This window comes from Alosa alosa, chromosome 6, assembly GCF_017589495.1.
Source record: "Alosa alosa isolate M-15738 ecotype Scorff River chromosome 6, AALO_Geno_1.1, whole genome shotgun sequence".
NCBI classification, from domain to species: domain Eukaryota; kingdom Metazoa; phylum Chordata; class Actinopteri; order Clupeiformes; family Clupeidae; genus Alosa; species Alosa alosa.
In genome coordinates, this window is record NC_063194.1 from 18,749,677 (window position 1) to 18,767,800 (window position 18,124).

An 18,124-nucleotide genomic window follows, 5' to 3' on the forward strand; every position below is an offset into this window, starting at 1 on the left:
AATAATAAACTAGATGTACCGCAGAGCGGTACAAAATATGACCGCCGCCCAATCCAGCACATTTTCTCCACAAAAATAAATCACGCTGAAAGGCCTATATGATTCTAACTGTCTTATGCATTATCCACACTCAATTCTCACTGGTATCTGCTAGACAACAAGTACCAAAACATGATTAGTTCATAGATTTCACATGTAAAATTCATTTTATACAACCCCACCCCCATCTTGCCTGTTCATAATTCTGAGAAATTCTTGAAATGTGTGCGTGTACACGTTTATGTTTATGTGTGTGGGTGTGTGTGTGTGCGAGCTTGTGTGTTTGCCTGCGTATGTGTGTTTGTGCATGTGCATGCATGCGTACATATGTCTACTGTGTGAGTATGTGTCATACGCATGATTACTGTGAATGTATGTGTGTGCGTGTGTATCTGTTTATGCACATGTGTGCACATGGAATGGGTTAACATGACCCCTGGAGGCAAACATACGGAAAACATTGGTCATCCTAGGCCCTACGGTTCTCAAGATATTCACAGAAAACTGTGTCTGCCCTACCCTCCTTTCGGGGGGTCCAGTACAGCGGGGGGGCTACAGATCAAAACAAAAAACGATGGTTCCATGCTATCCATGTGGGGTTACATGCCCACCAAGTTTCGTGTACCCCGGTCTTTCAGTGTCCCGGGAATCCTTGTTGGTGTACGGTCACTAAATGTACACATAAATTATTTTATTGTAAGGCCCCCCATGAATGAAAGTCCACAAAACTTGGCATGCATTCAGAGGGTGTCATAGTTGGTGTATAGTAACATAAATTCATTTATTGTGTGGCCCCCCGTGAACGGAATTCCACGAAACTTGGCATGCATTCAGAGGGTGTCATAATGATCCTACACTTCCAATTTCGTGCAGTTTTGACTATGTTAGGTCACAGATACCTGCGATTACAACACCTAATTTTTACTTTTTTGTGTTTAACTAGGTGGCGCTATACATGAAATGAGTGGTTATGGAATGGGTTGACATGGCCCCTTGAGATCAACATACAAAAAAAATGGTCCTCCTAAACCTTACGGTTCTCGAGATATTCACAGAAAACTGTGTCTGCCCTACCCTCCTTTTGGGGAGTGCAGTCCAGCGGGGGGGCTACAGATCAACACGAAAAACGATGGTTCCATGCTATCCATATGGGGTTACATGCCCACCAAGTTTCGTCTACCCCGGTCTTTCAGTGTCCCGGGAATCCTTGACGAAAATTTGGACATGCGAAAAAAATAAATAAATAAATAAAATCTGACTAAACCTATATGACCGCCGCTTCGCTGTGCGGCGGTCATAATAAATCAGGTATAAAATACTTGATTGTAACAATTACACTGGAGCAATTCATATCCAGTTAATATCTCATCTACTCCATGACATTTTGTTGAGAAATGAAAATGTATCACTCCAGGAGAGGGAGCTCTCTCTAGGCCTACTGATGACTGCTAAAAAGCATTTAATCAATGGTATAGGGCAGTTTTTGTCAATACAGTAAGCAAACCTAAGCACTGACAGAGATTCATTTTGATGTTGAGATATTACAGGATTTAATGATGCCTTATTTTGTGTGTATGTCTATTGTTTGTTTGTTGTCTTTGAAGAGGTTCAGTGGCATGTCTTAACTTGTGATACCCCTGATTGTAAAGAATAAGAATGGCTGCATGTTGTTGCAATGTCCCTGTTGTGTGTCTGTGCATCAGGAGGCAGAAATCTAATACGGGTTGCATAACTTGCTGACACTATCTCAGGCTACGGCCTAAACACTACTGGGTGTGTTGGGGGAGATGAAAGTACGAGGATGACGCATGTTTTGGGACACGGGACATAATGCAATCATTGCAACACTTTCTGTATCTCTTTCCCCTGACCGTTAACAGGGTTAAACGCTTCATATCAGACATCCAGTACCATAGGCACTACTAGTTGGTAGAGTTACACAAATAAAACATCAAGGGGATTAATATGGCACAGAACTACAAACCCAGTTACATATTTCACTCAAAACCCATATAATCAGCAAGAAGAAAAACAACGCTGGAGACTGAAACCATCAACTATCAGAAACTAAGTGTGGATTGGCTTTTGTGTACAAGAATATATCAAAATATCAGCTTTTACAAGACTGACACCGCAGATCAGGAGTGGTCCATGAGTCATTGTGACAACCCACATGCTGGTGGATTCCTTGCATTCTCTGTGCGGTGGAATCAGAGGTCTAGTTCTCTTCAGAGATGATACAGACCACATACTTTCACTGTCAGTCACACACTCTTTTTCTATGGCCAAAATCTTCAGGTCCTTGAGAACAAGGGGAGAACTTAGTGAATATTTAGTTACGGACTACATATTTTCAGGCCATGTTGGGGGGAAAATGTTTAGACTGTCTTATTTGCTCCATTTCAATGATGCCGTCTTGACCTCGTTTAAAACATGCAGCAGATGAGACCATTAACAGCGAAGTATGCCGTCTGGAGACATTCTTATTGTGTTGTAAATCCCAAACCTTATTTGGCCAGAATGCAGAGTAGATTTTCAGATATTTTTTTTATTATGCATGCTATTTAATTATGTTCATAAATATGGTATGATTTAACTTTTCCAATCTGCCCTATGCTAAAGCTTTAAGAGCTGTCTATTGAAATATCTTCATACTTAATCACTTTATTGACAATAAAGACAATAATATATGCTGATATTGACAATTATCAGTTTCAGAGTTGATGAAAGGAGAGAGACTATGATGGATTTTACTGAAAAGACAAAAGCATAAAATCCAGCTCCTTTACTGTAATGCATGAGAAACAATCAATGGTAAACATCCTGTAAGATGCTGATGTCAGAAAAGTAGACATCAGGGGTATCATCTGTCAATAAGTGATTACAAAAAAAAAAAAAAAAAAAGAGTAATTGAATCCACAAATAATCATTCAAAGGTAATCTAGTTATTTTTAAAGGCCTAAATTCATTTCATTCATTAATTTAACTAAATGAGTCCCAATAAGATTGAAATCTTTCCCAAGGGAGCCCTGGAGACATATTAAATGGATTGCATGCGATGGTTCATTTTCAGCCTCAAAAGTTACATTACTAGGCCTCTAGTGTCACACACACCAATTACTTCAGTGCTTTCTAATGAAAGATTGCCTTCAGCAGAGAGATTCTGTGAAAATACAAAGGAGCTATGCCTACGACCTTCGCTTCAACTTATGCAAACATAGGGAGTAATTCTCACCTGAGACTGTGATCACATTCAAATAATCACTACTGTTCCACACTTGTCTTTGAATAGCAATAAATAACTTCTGCCTATGTTTGTAAATAAACTTATTGTGTCCCCTGCTCTGTGACCAGAGCCCTGCTCAGCTGGAACAGTAGCTTGATTCAGATCCTCTGCCAATTACAAGCAGACAAAACAGGGCTCAGACTACAAAATCTTGTATGACCTACTTACTACCTTTCTGCTTGTTGCAGGATAGACCTATATTCTATGCAGAGTTTACAAATACATGTGTAAGATTGTGCCGTCACTGAGGACTTTACACATTTCTTCATTTAGCAGATGCTTTTATCTAAAGCAACTCGGGATAACACTTCTTCATGAGCATAAATCAAAGTTACCAGGGTGACCACTAAAGGCCTATTGATAATAGGATAGCCTACTCAAACTGAGCAGATTTGCAGACAACGACGGTTTGCGTCAGACGGTAAAAGAGCGCGGATAAGTTTTCTGTTTTGAGTCCCTGCGGGTTTGACAGCAGTCCACACGCCCTCCTGTGAGCTCACAAATAGGGACCTCTCTTCCTGCGTAGACACCACCCACCTGACAGACATGCATACACAGGTGAAGTTGCTCAATGAAGGGAGAGTGACTGTGCTGTGGGTGAAGACGGCCCTCACCGACTGGGATCGCGCTTTACTGCAATCGGATTAGTAGCCTATAGACCAGACTTTTGATATAGAGTATATTCAGTGTTTTGGAAACAGTTTAAAGAGGGAAAAACGTTTCAGTCGTATATGCTTGAAAGATGTGACAAATATTGCACGATCAAGATTTTTTTTTATTATGAAGTGTTACTTTAAATAGATGTTTATTTGTATTTTTTTTATCAGTGATTAACATTTTTTTAAGTATAATCATGCAGCCGTAAAGTATTCGCGTTTGTTCTCTCTGAAGTGGGTGACTGAAGATATATTTTTCATTCCTGACAAATCACTGAAATGGATGGGATTACCCCTTAAACATTCACAGAAAAGCAGCGGAAGATGGGAAAATGGCAACTGACTATGGTAGGCTAATTCTGCGCAGCAGACTACATAATATAATGTAAGATAATTTAGAGTATATTAATTAGCCAATGCCGGTTTTTATGAATCTGGTTTCAGTGATCAGTCTGTTAAACTGCTGTTATGTCTGTGCATGTATTTTGTGCACATCGTTGTTTAACTGTGCCAGCTCTGTGGACTGAATGCTCTTGAAATAGTGGCGCATATCAAGTTCAGACACAGCGAGAAGGGAGGCCATCGTTCCATTTAAACACCTGTTAGTCATAAGTCATGTAGTGTGGGTCGAACTAGAGGGAAGGTTGGCGGACATTTGGGAGGTTGGAGGAAGGTCGACAGGCAGGCAGGCCCCTGACAGTTTGACTGCGTATGGCGTGAACCTCTCTTGACCAGCATTGTCTTTGCTAAATTGGACGCTTTGTAAAACCACTCGACAGGACTAGTCTACCTTTGCAGGATCTGCTACGTGTAGCATTGTTATGCATTAAGATGGATTATGACTCATCTTAGGTGGGTGTCTTTTGTGAGTCAGTAGATGCAAATCATATTATCAAATTTGGATGCCAGGCTTTTTCAAATGTTGGTGACTGCGCAGGATATGGTTTAACCACAGCTGTGGATTAGAGACTATGTGAGAAAGCTGGCTCTGTGAGTTGTTTATTTGGTGCAGCTTTCACTATAGGGACACCACCCCTGGTGGTGTCATCAACTGTGATACAATTGCATAATGATTCGCCAAAAAACATAGGTCAGTTCAGGACTAAGTTTAACAGCTTCATTATGCCATCATGTGTTCCACCTCTGAGAGGAAAAAGGGCAATTGGCCAATCTCTCATAGTAGAAAGTATTTTCAGATAGGTCTAGCCAGACATTCTAGCACAACCTCAGCAAAAATACAGGCCTACTAACTCTTCCCACCTTGACAGTGGCCTCTTTAAGGCATTTAGTTCAATCATTAACTTGACTCTTAATTTTCATCTTGACCCAGTATCATGTGTTTTGCTGTTGGTGCCTTATTAATCATTACATCAGTGCGCCTCTCAAGGACATGATGTACAGCCTTCTACCTTGGCACTTTTGTCATATGAAATCTAAGAGATTTGAAAACTGATATGAGCCTTTGTCTGACTGGCTGTAACTCTGTGCCATTATTTCCCCTACTGAGGTATTTGAACATGTGACGTAAAAGCTAGTGACGCGCTTTGGTTTTATAATCCATGAATTCATCTGTTAAGAAAACCTGACAGTTCAGTTTCAAGACAGCAGGAACAAAGCCATGGATAGAAAATGGGAAAATAACTAATAAATGGGGATATTGAGATGACGTAAGCGAACATTGTGTTACTGTATTTCAAAAAGATGAATAGAGATGTGGGATGAGTGCCTGTGTATTGAAGTGCAGATTTATGCTGATGCTATGAATTGAGTTAAAGCCCAGCACCCACTCAGGCTTTGTTAAAGGTTGATTAGTCTTAGTTTCCCAAAGCAGCTGCATTTCATTATCTTTTCCCTTTATGTGTAGGGTCATCTGTCCTTTTGTGTTGGTGCTCCACAAGTGTGTTATGACATGAGCAGAGTGTCTTCTTCATTAATAAGGCTTTTTTTTTTTCACTAGGTGAAGCAGTAGGAATGGGCTCTGCTAGAGAGCCTGGGAGGAGTATATTTGCAGAATAGTGAGGGGAAGAAGCAGGAGTGAAGACACTAATGACAAGAAATGAGTCAGTTTGAGAATACTGATGATGGTTTTGCAAATGCAAAGGACCCAATACATGTGTCTGCACTGAAAAACTCCTCTTAAATTTTCAGAGCAAGGCCTCTATTATTTTAACCCATCAGCTCATAAGCTTATCCATGTATGTCCAAGATGTAAACAGATAAACACTGGGCATGTCCACGGAATCTGGTGTTTTAAATTGCTGTCTGGACTACATTACCCCAGGACTGATTATTATGGGCTTGCACTAGACAGTGGTTTTGCTGACACTTCAAAGCTTTTGCTTACCATGCATTACAAGCAGTAAGCCATCAGGACCTGTGTTGTTGCCCTGTCATGTCTGCATGAGATTACCAGAGTTGGGATGACATCACCTCACACCCTTGGGGGGTTGACTGCAGACCCTCCAGCATATTTGGTGTAAGCAACTCAGTGCTACTTTTAACTTCTCCTTTAAGCCTCCTTGTATTTTTCAAAAACACCAGGAAGTGATCGTAGCAAGGTCAAAGATCAGGTAAAAAAAAACAACTACACCTGGTGTTACCCTCATGTTGAACTTCATCAGCCCATTTTGATCCATCAGCTCTTTTTATGTCTTGTCTTGTCTTGACACTGACATAAACTCTGTGTCTGTTCTCCCATGAAGTTCACAAGAAATGGTATGAGGGTGCCTTAAAACCACCTGAATCACAGCAAATTTGTTGTTTCTTGTCTGCTGCCTCACCCAGTTGTCCGTGTGTCCTGCAGGATCCTGTTCAGGAGTGGGGTGAGGAGTTTGAGGATGGTGCCGTGTATGGGGTCACCCTGCGCAGGGAGCCCGTCCAGCCAGTGGCGGACGCCAGCGTGGCCGTGCCCTCCAACAGTTTTGTCCACTACAGGACGTGTAAAGTGCGCAGGCTGAAGGCGGCTACGCTGGAGCGGCTGGTATCCCAGCTGGTGGACCCACTGGACTCCCAGGAGCAGGACTTTGCACGAATCTTCCTGTCCACTTACCCCGCCTTCACAAGCACCAGCACGCTCATCGAGCTCATCTTCAACAGGTGCTGACCAAATAATGGACAGAAAATCATTCATTGTGTCAGTGTGTGTGTGTCGGTGGGGGGGGCAATTCTCGTTTAAGTGTAAAAGCCTTTCAAATTGCAATAGCCTCACCTGTCTCTCTGTAATGGTAGACATGAAAGCCGCTTGAAGTGTTTTGTTATTACTTCTTCAAACTGCTCCTTTTAGTTAGGCTGGTTTTTTTGACTCAGAGGATCTATTTGTTTTTGATGTGTCCTCACTTAAGGGACAACAACTTTGCTGTGAGACATAATAAGCATTCTACAAGGGCTATTAAAGACTCTGCAAAGGCTTGCACAACTCCGGGGCAATCCACCCACAACAATGTGGCCACTGTTTTGCTGGGCTTCTTCTCACATTATAGACTATTTTTGTTTCTGTCCAACAGAGAGGGCCTCAACTCTGAAGCTGACCTCAAGCAGTGTCAAAAGAGGTAAGACTCATTTGATCCTCTCATTTGTCACTGGCTTATTCTAGACCACAATATATTTGGAAAAATGCATTCTGTTATTTCCACCAGTCCTCTGGAGGCTTTGGTGCAGACATGGTTGGAGGAGTTCAGTGAGGACCTTTGGGACCCTCCCCAGCACCCATCTCTGCGGTTTCTCTCCCTCCACCTGAGGCAACACTCCTCCCTGCGCTCTCTGGCTCAGTGCTCCGAAGCACTCCTCAAGAAGTTCCAGAGTCAAGGTACTGTGAAACTAATACTCATCATACTCAGTCTTCTTGAATTTCCCCTTGAGGATCAATAAAGTATCTATCTATCTATCTATCTATCTAGACGATCCTACCAATTCTACTGTTCAAGACTCAATAACTTTCTCATAGTTCTTATTGTCTTTTTTATAAACCTGGTGGGTGTATTAGTCCTTTCATGTTTATTTTCTCTCATTTCCCTCCCTCTCAGCAAACATAAACAATGGGCAAGCTAGTCCAGAAGAGTCTGATGTAGATGAAGATGAGCGAGAACCAGACACACCATTGGACCATCGGGGATTTTTGGAGTTCTCTGTGCAGGGGATTGCTGAGCAACTTACTCAGCTGGACTCTGTGAGTACCACGTCCACCATAAACAATATGGGTGGAGCAGTTGCCAAGTTAGCATCCCTCTAATCTATCCTTTTTTACCCTGTTACCCAAACAGGAGCTGTTTGTGAAGGTGGTTCCATTCCAGTGTTTAGGCTGCATCTGGTCTCAGCGCGACAAAGAGAACCTCTCCCCCACCGTCCGTGCCACCATCGCTCAGTTCAATGCTGTCACTAACCAGGTCATTTCCTCCATCCTCTGCCAAGCAGCCAGCTCCAGCCCGTCCTCCACACGCTGCCCCAGCCAACCCCACGTCCAGAGGGCAAAGGTCATTGAGAAATGGATAAAGGTGGCACAGGTGAGGACACCTGCACCCCAGCATATTAAAGCTCTGAATCGTCGTCACTGTCCATGTTCTATGTGAAGTTAGTTATGCCACAACTCATACAAATGTATACAGTGTAAACACAAATGTTTATCTGGGGGTCTACATGTCTTTTTACAGGAGTGTAGGCAGCTGAAGAATTTCTCCTCCTTAAAAGCCATTCTGTCGGCCCTACAATCAAATCCCATCTATAGGCTAAGAAAGACCTGGTCTGCTGTTAGTAGGTGAGCATCACATGAATGGATACAGACAAATCTAAAGAGCATCCTTTTGACTAAAAAGTTTTGCCATTTTATTGTTCCAAATATGTAAATATCTGCATGAGAACATGTCTACACGTATTGGTACCACTTTCATGCTGTAGGATTTCAGGGCAATTGACCATAGGTGACCACAGGTGACTGTGTGAGAGGTTGAGAGAATGAATAATTGATGTTGACAGCAATGTGTTTCTCTCTTGGGTCTCCACAGAGAGAGCATGGCCACATTTGAGAGCCTGTGTGAGACGCTACCAGATGAGAACTGTGTGTTGACCAGCAGGGAGATCTTCACAGAGGTGAGGAAGAAATGGCACCCACACCCACTAACATACACAGATAGACTGACAGTGAAAAGCAGAAAAAGCTGGATTGGAACGAGCATGAACCTTGTCCATAGAAAATGTCTCTCAATCTTCCACTCTGTAACCATGACAACTAGTATAGCTTTATTGGCATTATAGGTTACATAATGTGTTTAACTTATGGGTTGTGCTTCCCCTATGCCTCCATTTCTGTTATTTGTCAGAGTTAATGTTTTGTGAACTACTTCAGAGTTGTGTGTTCATTAACATGAGCTTTTGCCTAGTCTTTGCCTGAACTTAAGAACTCAACTTAAACTGATCAGAATAATCGGCAACTGCTTTTCTGTGCCTGGATATCTACTCTGCTGCATTTTTGTAATTCTTACTTGACACCACTAACTCTAATGTAGTCATTTTGGGATGTCTAAAAATAAAGGCACGTGTGGGTCTCGGGTTGTAGTTGTATCCTGGGGGCCTAGAGGTGGGGATGGGGTGTGGTAAAAATCGATATCTGTTGTTGTCCCACATGAAGGTGTTTTGTTCTCCAGGATCCACAGCGACTTTAACCCACATGATTAGGGAATGAGTTTCAGGTGCTCCCAGTCCCAAGGACTTATTTTGTCAACAGTACTTTGCATGCAAGTGCTGTTTTAGCTCAATGTTCTCGCTGTGTTCCCTTGCATGAAAGTACCATTGTTCACTCTGCTTTTAGAATATCAAGAGGTTAGGAGTCCCTGAATGCCTCTGCTTGACAACACTGGGCTTTTAGTAATTAAGGACTCAAGAAAACTTGCTATGAGACTGAAGATCAGAATTCTTATATGGGGAAAAAAAAGAAAAACTTAACAGTAGAAAACACAACCACAGTAAAGGAACCTATAAGAAATATTTCCAGCTAGAACAACCTTTATTTTCATGTTAATGTGATATTCTTTGTTTTGGTTTAGGATGGAAGTCAACCAGCCATGGAGACCATTTCTCCTAAGACACTGAAAAGATACAGCATCTCAAGACAAATAGTAAGAACTCGGAGGAAATAGTTTTCTTTCTTTGCAATAAATGGGCTCTTCAGAGAAATAAGGAGCACAATTATAACTGATATCAAACTGATAATTTCTGAGGTCAGTGCAGTAAAAGAAAATAGATTAGTTTTAAGATCTTAAGTTGAACTTAACTTGGACTTGGGCTGACACAATTAGAATTGAAGTTATTTTTTAGGAGTTGAAATAAAGATAATATAGTAAAAATCTTATCTATGAGAAATATAGGCTAGACAAAGGAGAGATGTTATGTTATTTTGTTATATTCCTTTCTTCTATTTCTTTAGCACTGACTATAAGAAAAAAGAAACGTATACACTAGCTCTGAAAATGCTGACTTGAGGAGTACACAAAGAGAACATGTGGGCTGTGTTTTTTTTATTCTGTAGCTTTTGGTTAGCGTTTTTATCTTCTGGGAAATCATGTGTAGAAACTAACTTTTCAGCTGAGAAAGGCAGGTTTCTGTTGTGATTGTTGCTTTATATGACATGTCTTTGAAAGTCACTACAGAGTTTAGTCAAATTGTGTTGCTTTCAAGGTGAAACATCAGCCAACATTTAACCTTCAATAAGTCAGTCCTTTCTTGTCATTTAGACATGTCCTTGTCTTTTTGTAGAGTGTCACAAACGGAGTGGTTCCATACCTCGGCACATATCTCACTGTTCTCACAATGCTGGACACGGCCTTGACAGACACTGTGGAGGTGAGACTCCTGCGTTATAGCTGACAAGAATGATGTCCTAGCGTAGTGCTCTACATTAAAGTGTAGATTAACCTAAAAGGAGCATCAGATTTGTAAATGTTTTTTGGGTGTTGGGTGTCTATTGAATAAGTGTCATTATAGACAACCATTTACCAATTTAAAGCACTTTATACATTATATTAATACGTTCATATTATATCGGTATATTTAGTTGAAAAGACAGTTGCCGTAAAACAGGCATGTATTACATGGTCCATAGCTACCTCAAAGAGGTTTCATCTAACTTGTCGTTCTCTATTCCTGCCTTTTGGTGTGTGTCATCAGGGGGGTCTTATAAACTTCGAGAAGAAGAGACGGGTGAGTTCCTGCTCTCTTTCCAACAGTGCATATTTCACTCTATTTTAGATGCTGACATTTAAGAATAAAAGAAATCAATCCAAATAAATAAATATTTTTCAAATGTGTATTTTGCATATCTCATGTACATCTCACAAAATAATTGATATAATTGAGTGTAGTGGCTTGTCTTGTTTGTCCTTTGGAGATATGCCTGACTGTGCTTGTCACACTCCATCTTTGCAGGAATACGAGATTCTCTCTCAGATCCACCAGATGCAGTTCTCCTGCTCACAGTACACTTTGCCTCATCATCCCCAAATTGCTGCCTGGCTCCAAGGTCAGAGGCTACTCGCAGACCAGGAAAGGTGGGTGTTTATCTAGGAAAAAGTTAGATAAATTGTCAACAAGTTTGGTTGCCGTCATCACAAGCTGCATGTGAAATAAATGTGAATGCATTGTGTATAAACATTATCATTAGTATCAAAAAACATTATATCGACCATTCCATGAATGTTAGGGTTACGGTTATGATTTAGCAGACGCTTTAGTCCAAATCGACATACAAATAACAACAATACAATAGTTAAATTTAACAGTAAACTATTTTAAAAAGTTGGTAAGACTACATTAAAGTGTAACTCTGGCGAAAATGTATCCCCTTTTTCTGCATTGAAACACATCAAAAAAGCCGTGGAGACAGTGTTTTTCGTTGATCAACCACTACAAAGCTTGCCCCGGTACACGCTAGTCCCAAATCGCAAACAGTGGATTAGCTAAGTGCGGTGAGCCAAACGCTTCCCAAATAGCACTTTTTAACCAGTAATTTTGTTCAAAACAGCACCAGACCTCATCAGTAGCTTGCTCAGGGTCCCTACACATAAAACGAAGCATCAACAACGTAGTTAGCGAACCTGGAGTTTATTACAGAAGACTTACCAACTGTCCCCCTACCAGCTCCTCCAACCCCAGCGCGAACAATAGATTAACCAAACATGACAGTACAACGAAGCCTTGCGATAATGGGCAACCAGTGAGCCGCTGACAGGCCTTTAATAGCCTATATCCTAAATTATAATTACATCGCCGATTCGGCCCAAAAGTGCGTCAGCCCACCTGGACAATGCCCGGTATGCCAAATGACCAGTCTAGCCCTGCTATAGCGTATACCGGGTTTGATCAATGGAAAATACTGTCTCCACGGTGCTTATTTGATGTGTTTTAATGCAGAAAAAGACCCTGGGGTCAATTTTCGCCGGAGTTACACTTTAATAATTATGGAGCATAGCTATAATAAACAACGTCAATTCAATCAATAGTGATGAAAATGAAAATAAACAAATATTATAATATACAAACCATAACGCATAAGAAATGCTTTATAATGTGGCAAAACCTTTACGTTGCTGGTCTCTGTTAATACTTTCTACTTTATTCATATGCATTCGTGTGTTTCTTTTCAATCAGCTATGAGATTTCCCGTCAGTTGGAGCCTCCTGTGGATACTTGTCCCCAAACCTCCAGTTCCTGGAGTCATCGGACCCTCACCAAGAAACTGTCTTCGTAAGTGCTGGCCTTTTTCCCTAAAAAAGGCTCTTTTTATCAATTAATGGATGACAAATCATTTAAGTCTTTCACATTCAAATGTTGAGGTTCTGGAACCAAAGAAGTGTTAAGAGGTTTCTCAAACAACTCTTTCTTGGGGATCCTTTTAGCCTTCTGATGGTGAGTGATGGGTCCAAAAAGATGTATGCAGACCAGATCAGTGTCTCCTCCTCTGGCTCCAGTGGCTCTGAAATGGAAGACCTTTCAAACTCCTCCCCACTTCGGCTAGAGGTACAACTTACTGGTTTCTTGTACACCTGCCTCACACCCCACCCCACTACTAGTGCAAACCAGTGAACCAGCAACATTTCCTCAGTTAGTATTCATTGCCAAGCAAACATCCAGGTCATTCCCAGACTCCATCCCTACAGGGCAATACATTTACACAGCCAATAGACATTTGGTGTCACTTATGATTAATTATCATAGTGCTCCCCCAAGCTTTAACTAATTCAACAATCTGTTGGGACCTCTGTCCTTGCTGTGCTGCACCAGGCAATGTTAACTAAACATGGCCTTGAGGTTTGCATTTGCATTTAGAGTTTTCAGCATCAACAGGACTGAAATTAATGTTCCTAGAGGCTGTACTAATTCCTATCTGAGTGCAGCATATTATACAATGTTTGCTGAAGTTCTGTTAGTGCTGTGCAGGCTGAATATTAGTAATAAAAGAAAACAAGTTTAAGTTCTGTGTTTTACACAGAAAGAAGAATGAAGAAAAGAAAGGCATTGTGTTATAGCTGAAGAAATTGTGCAAAATCAATGTATAAACCTTGGTTCAACCAGAATGAACCACACAAAGCCATTCTTATAAATGGATTTATTTTCCACTAAAGTCATAACAAACAACTACCCTCTTCTCCGCCTCTGTCTGTAGTCACTTTCTAGTTCCTGCCACAACATGGCTGACTCCTTCCCATCCTCTGCATCCTCGGACACCAGCAGTGCCTGTGGTTCCTTGATCTCCAGCTCACAGCCAGACCTCTCGGGTCCCCCTCCCTCTCCACTCTCTCTAGCTGCACCCAAGAGCGCTTTGTCCTCCACACACAAGCGGTCTGTGTCGATGACCTCGCTGCCCGTGTACAACCGGCAGGTGGCTGACTCCTGCATAATCCGCGTCAGCATGATGGGTTGCGAGAGCAGCAATGGAAACATGTACAAAAGTATTCTGGTAAGACCTACTAAAATGTTCACATTCTTGAAATGGCTAAGCCAGGCGGAGGGGGATGCTATGATCTATGACAATGAGAACACTAATACAATGACCTGTGTGTTAGGGTCATCATACATACCTGACCATGACCTAGATGAGGAAATGTTGGTTAGAATTACATCTAATTTCATCAATCATAACTTTAAATCTGTAGTTCATCAAATGTCTTAAAGCGTATTCACACCAAGAACGATAACAATAACTATAACCATAACGATAAAAGCGTTCACACTGAACAACGATAAACAAAGTCTTGTGTTAATGAATGTGACAGTTAAAATTCGATGGGTTCTGACTGGCTATTAGCCTTTTATCGTTCTTAAAATCGCTCTGAAAGTGATCCCCAACGATATCGTTCTTCATGTCGTTATCGTTATAGTTTATGTGTGAGCGTCGTCATTCATATTAACGAGAACGATATTTATTTATAGTTATCGTTCTTGGTGTGAATGGGCCTTTAGATGTGGCTAACGTTTTACAATCATGAAGGCCATTCACATCTATACAGAATACTGGTGATGTTAACTTACTTTGCCCTCCACAATTATTGGAACCCCTGATAAAGTTAAGTAAAAAGAGGTATAAAAATGAATCTTTTGGCAGTTTATCTTGGTGTTGCAATGAAAAAAATGAGGAAAAATCAAATCTTGAACGGATTCTGAGAAAAAGGAATATCATAAAGAAATAATCTTCTCAACAAAAACATATGTGCCACGACTATTGGCTGGGATGCCTGTTATAGTAGTTGAGGGCTCAAGGCATGAAATAACTATGTCCTTTACCAGGAGTTGGGTAGAATATTGAGTATATGGCCTGATTTGTTTATATTGAATAGTGCGGTAAGACTGGGTGATCGAGGCAACATACCTTGGTAAGAGCCAGAGATGTCAATTTTGATAGTTTGTTTGGCTGGGAGGACCAGTAGTTCAGTCTTTGAGAGTTTCAGCTGAAGGTGATGTCTCTTTATCCATGAGGAAATTGTTGTCAGGGAATATGTAGAGTGTGCAGAGTGTGCAGAGTGTATCATCTGCATAGCAGTGATATGAGAAGCCTAGCGAGCTTCTTATCGACGAAGAGAATGGGCCCCAGCACAGAGCCTTGGGGGTACGTCTGTAATGAACTAGTGGGATGTGGGATGTGGATTGCTTTTCTAGCCAAGATACATTGAACAAGCGCCCCATGAAGTAGGATTCAAACCAGGACAGTGTTGTGCCTGTCATGTCCATGTTTGAGAAAATGGACAGAAGGATGCAGTGGTTAACCCTGTTGAAGGCAGCCAATAAGTCAAGTAGGATGAGTACCGAGGACTGAGTTGTTGTTCCGGTTTCTTTTAAAGGCTTCCGTCACAGACAACAAAACCACCATGACTGTTTTGTTTTTTCCCTCCTCAGCTCACCAGTCAGGACAAGACAGTGCAGGTGATTCAAAAAGCATTAGAAAAACACTACCTTGAGAACATGAACAGCCACGACTTCACCCTGAGTCAGGTTCTATCAGAAGGAAAAGGTAAACTTTCCATTGACGAAGTTATTAGTGCCTCAAGCATCCTTTTACATAACACACACTTTTGTTGATGGGACCAGTATTTTATGTGTGAATGTATAAGAGTTCATAAACATGATGTAAATGCAAATGCAGATTAAACTTGGCCTACATTGCCATGATTCAAAATGAAAGTCCCTGTCATAGTGTCATCTAAATGTCCTCAATAATCTTTTCTCCTTTCACAGAGCTTCTCATCCCAGACAAAGCCAATGTGTTCTACGCCATGTCCACATCTGCTAACTATGACTTTGTTTTACGCTACTGCCCAAAAGGATACCGCAGGCCCCCACTGAGTGCGTCTGGTCTAGGCACACTAACTAGAAGACAGAAGTAACAGTGCCATCTCCAGGCCAGATTTCAAGCAACACCGAAGAGGATGAAGTCAAACTTTTGCATTGCTTTGTGAACTTTTAGCCATATTTTTATATTGTACTTTTTTATGTAAAAAAAGAAAAAACTTCACTTCAAAGCACTTTGAGATGGATCATTGGATTTACGGTGAGACTTAAGCTAACACATGTCAAGAGGCAAGGCGTTTCCTATTGTTGTCTTGTTGGCAGCATGAGTATGACTGTTACTGAAAGGACAGCTTATTTATTAATGAAGCAAATGAACCATGAACTGTATCCTGTCATCCCCATCCCCTTACAAACACACACACACACAGAGAAAAAGAGAGAGTGTGGCTGTTTCAAGTCCAAATAAACTTGGTGTGATTTGTTATTACTGTCTTTATCTTGTTACTGGTAGTAATGGATTGAATTTAGCAATTTTGACCTGGATCAGATATAGGCTAGGCCTACTTATTTCTATAGGAACTATAAGAATCTTGTACTTTGAGATACAATATTATAGTAATCTATATATAAGAATACTATAGATATTATAGCTGCAGGCAGCAATGAGGGGGCCAAGCAGGCAGGAGTTGCCATGGCAACAACAGACACATGGCTGTAAGCAGTCACAACAAGTTTCATGTCTAGCAGCAACCAAAGATTGGCTGAGATATACAGTCACTTCCTGTTTGGCGGCTTTGCTGCCGATTTCGATTGGCTTTGGCGGCTCGGCGGCTTCAGCTCATGACCTGGAGATTGTTCAAAGCTTGACGTCATTGAGGAGGTCTCATTTGTCTACCAGAGAAGGTGAGAAGGAAGGGACAATGCGTGAGGAAACAAAACAGCATCCTACGTGGAAACGTTTTCTGTCAGAAAACAACAGCATCCTCCGTCAAGGGTTTTCGCTGCTTCTTCACCGGCTCTGCCATTATACACATGTTTGCAACAATCACTAGCCAGGTTTTGTTAGCCTGCCTCTGCTGGGGATGCAGGATGTAAACTGATCCTGCTTCTCGCAATGTCTGAGACTTTGTGAGACTGAAGGTCGCGGGTAGGATACACCGAACTTGCAAGCGGGATATTCTTCCTACAGGCAGTAGGGGCGGGCAAGAGTCTTCTAATGTCTAAAGTCTTCTAATGATTAATTAACACGAAAATGTTGCCTGGTGTCCCTTTAAAAGTTGATGCCTGTTTTCTTCATGTGTTGTATTTAAGTAAGTATTCATTCATTCATTCTCAAAAACCAAAGCAATTTTTTTTGTGCAGCCTCAGGATGGGGTCCCGACTTCATGTACCAAGTTTGATTTCGATAGGGAAAAGTGTTGCTGAGATATGAGCCTACTTCCTGTGATTACAGCACCCCCATAGTGGTCAAATGTCACCAAATGTATTGACCCTTCTCCTAATTGGTCCTAATTGGAGTCCTTGTACCGAGTTTGATTTTGATACATGAAAGCTTTGCTGAGATATGAGTTCACTTCCTGTTTGGCGGCTTCGAAATGTCACCAAATTTCTTGAGCCTCTTCCTGGGTCCTTAGTCCATGTACCAAGTTTAATTTTAATACATGAAAGAGTTCCTGAGATATGATTGATTTTGATTGGCTGTCACAGGCGAATGCTTTCGACAATCGCTCCAGAAAGTAATGCGGTGGTAGGCATGGTCTGAAGATGGTCCACGCAGCTTTGTTGCTTGGCCCCCAATTAGGGGAATCTTATAATATCTTGGGATATACTTTAAGTTCTATAACAGGTAAACGAGTGCAAGGATAATAAGGTAGGCTATTACAGAATATAATAGAAGTATTATACACTACTAAAGAAATCTTACAGTATTTTGCAAGGGTTAGACCAATAAGACCATGTGGAATGCATGTATCCCATCTTTGGATGGATCCCTGTAAACCGGTTGGGCCCATATTGGATTGGATTGTTTTTATACATAGGCTATTTTATATATAATATATATATATATATATATATATATATATATATATGTACATAATAGGCCTATGTAGGGCTGGGTTGCCCTAATGTGGGATTTTTTTTTTATTTCGGACTTCTGTAGTATCCCATCTCCCTTGTCATCCCCCCAACACACACACCAAGACCCCTGGCAGTTGGGTTAGCCCCTTGAGCCGTGGATCTGCCCAAGGTTTCTTCCTTAGTAAGGGAGTTTTTCCTTGCCCCTGTTGCTCTTGGGTGCTCCTTGTGGGTGCTCCTTGTGGGTGCCCCCCCCCCCCCCCCCCAAATGCACAAATAGGCTGATACCAGACATAAT

The 18,124-nt window shown here is 41.3% G+C and overlaps 1 protein-coding gene across 1 annotated transcript; it reads left to right on the plus strand.

Annotated features, from left to right (window-relative positions):
• The first annotated feature begins 3,870 nt into the window (after positions 1 to 3,870).
• Positions 3,871 to 16,234, plus strand: LOC125296780 (ral guanine nucleotide dissociation stimulator-like 1). The gene is made up of 17 exons (XM_048246859.1): positions 3,871 to 4,329; positions 6,785 to 7,077; positions 7,485 to 7,529; positions 7,617 to 7,786; positions 8,004 to 8,146; positions 8,241 to 8,480; positions 8,628 to 8,731; positions 8,979 to 9,063; positions 10,017 to 10,088; positions 10,726 to 10,812; positions 11,137 to 11,169; positions 11,395 to 11,516; positions 12,616 to 12,711; positions 12,864 to 12,984; positions 13,631 to 13,924; positions 15,358 to 15,472; positions 15,697 to 16,234. Exons 1-17 carry the CDS (start codon positions 4,306 to 4,308, stop codon positions 15,843 to 15,845), a joined length of 2,193 nt encoding a protein of 730 aa, XP_048102816.1. The 5' UTR covers positions 3,871 to 4,305; the 3' UTR covers positions 15,846 to 16,234.
• Positions 16,235 to 18,124: the final 1,890 nt, after the last annotated feature.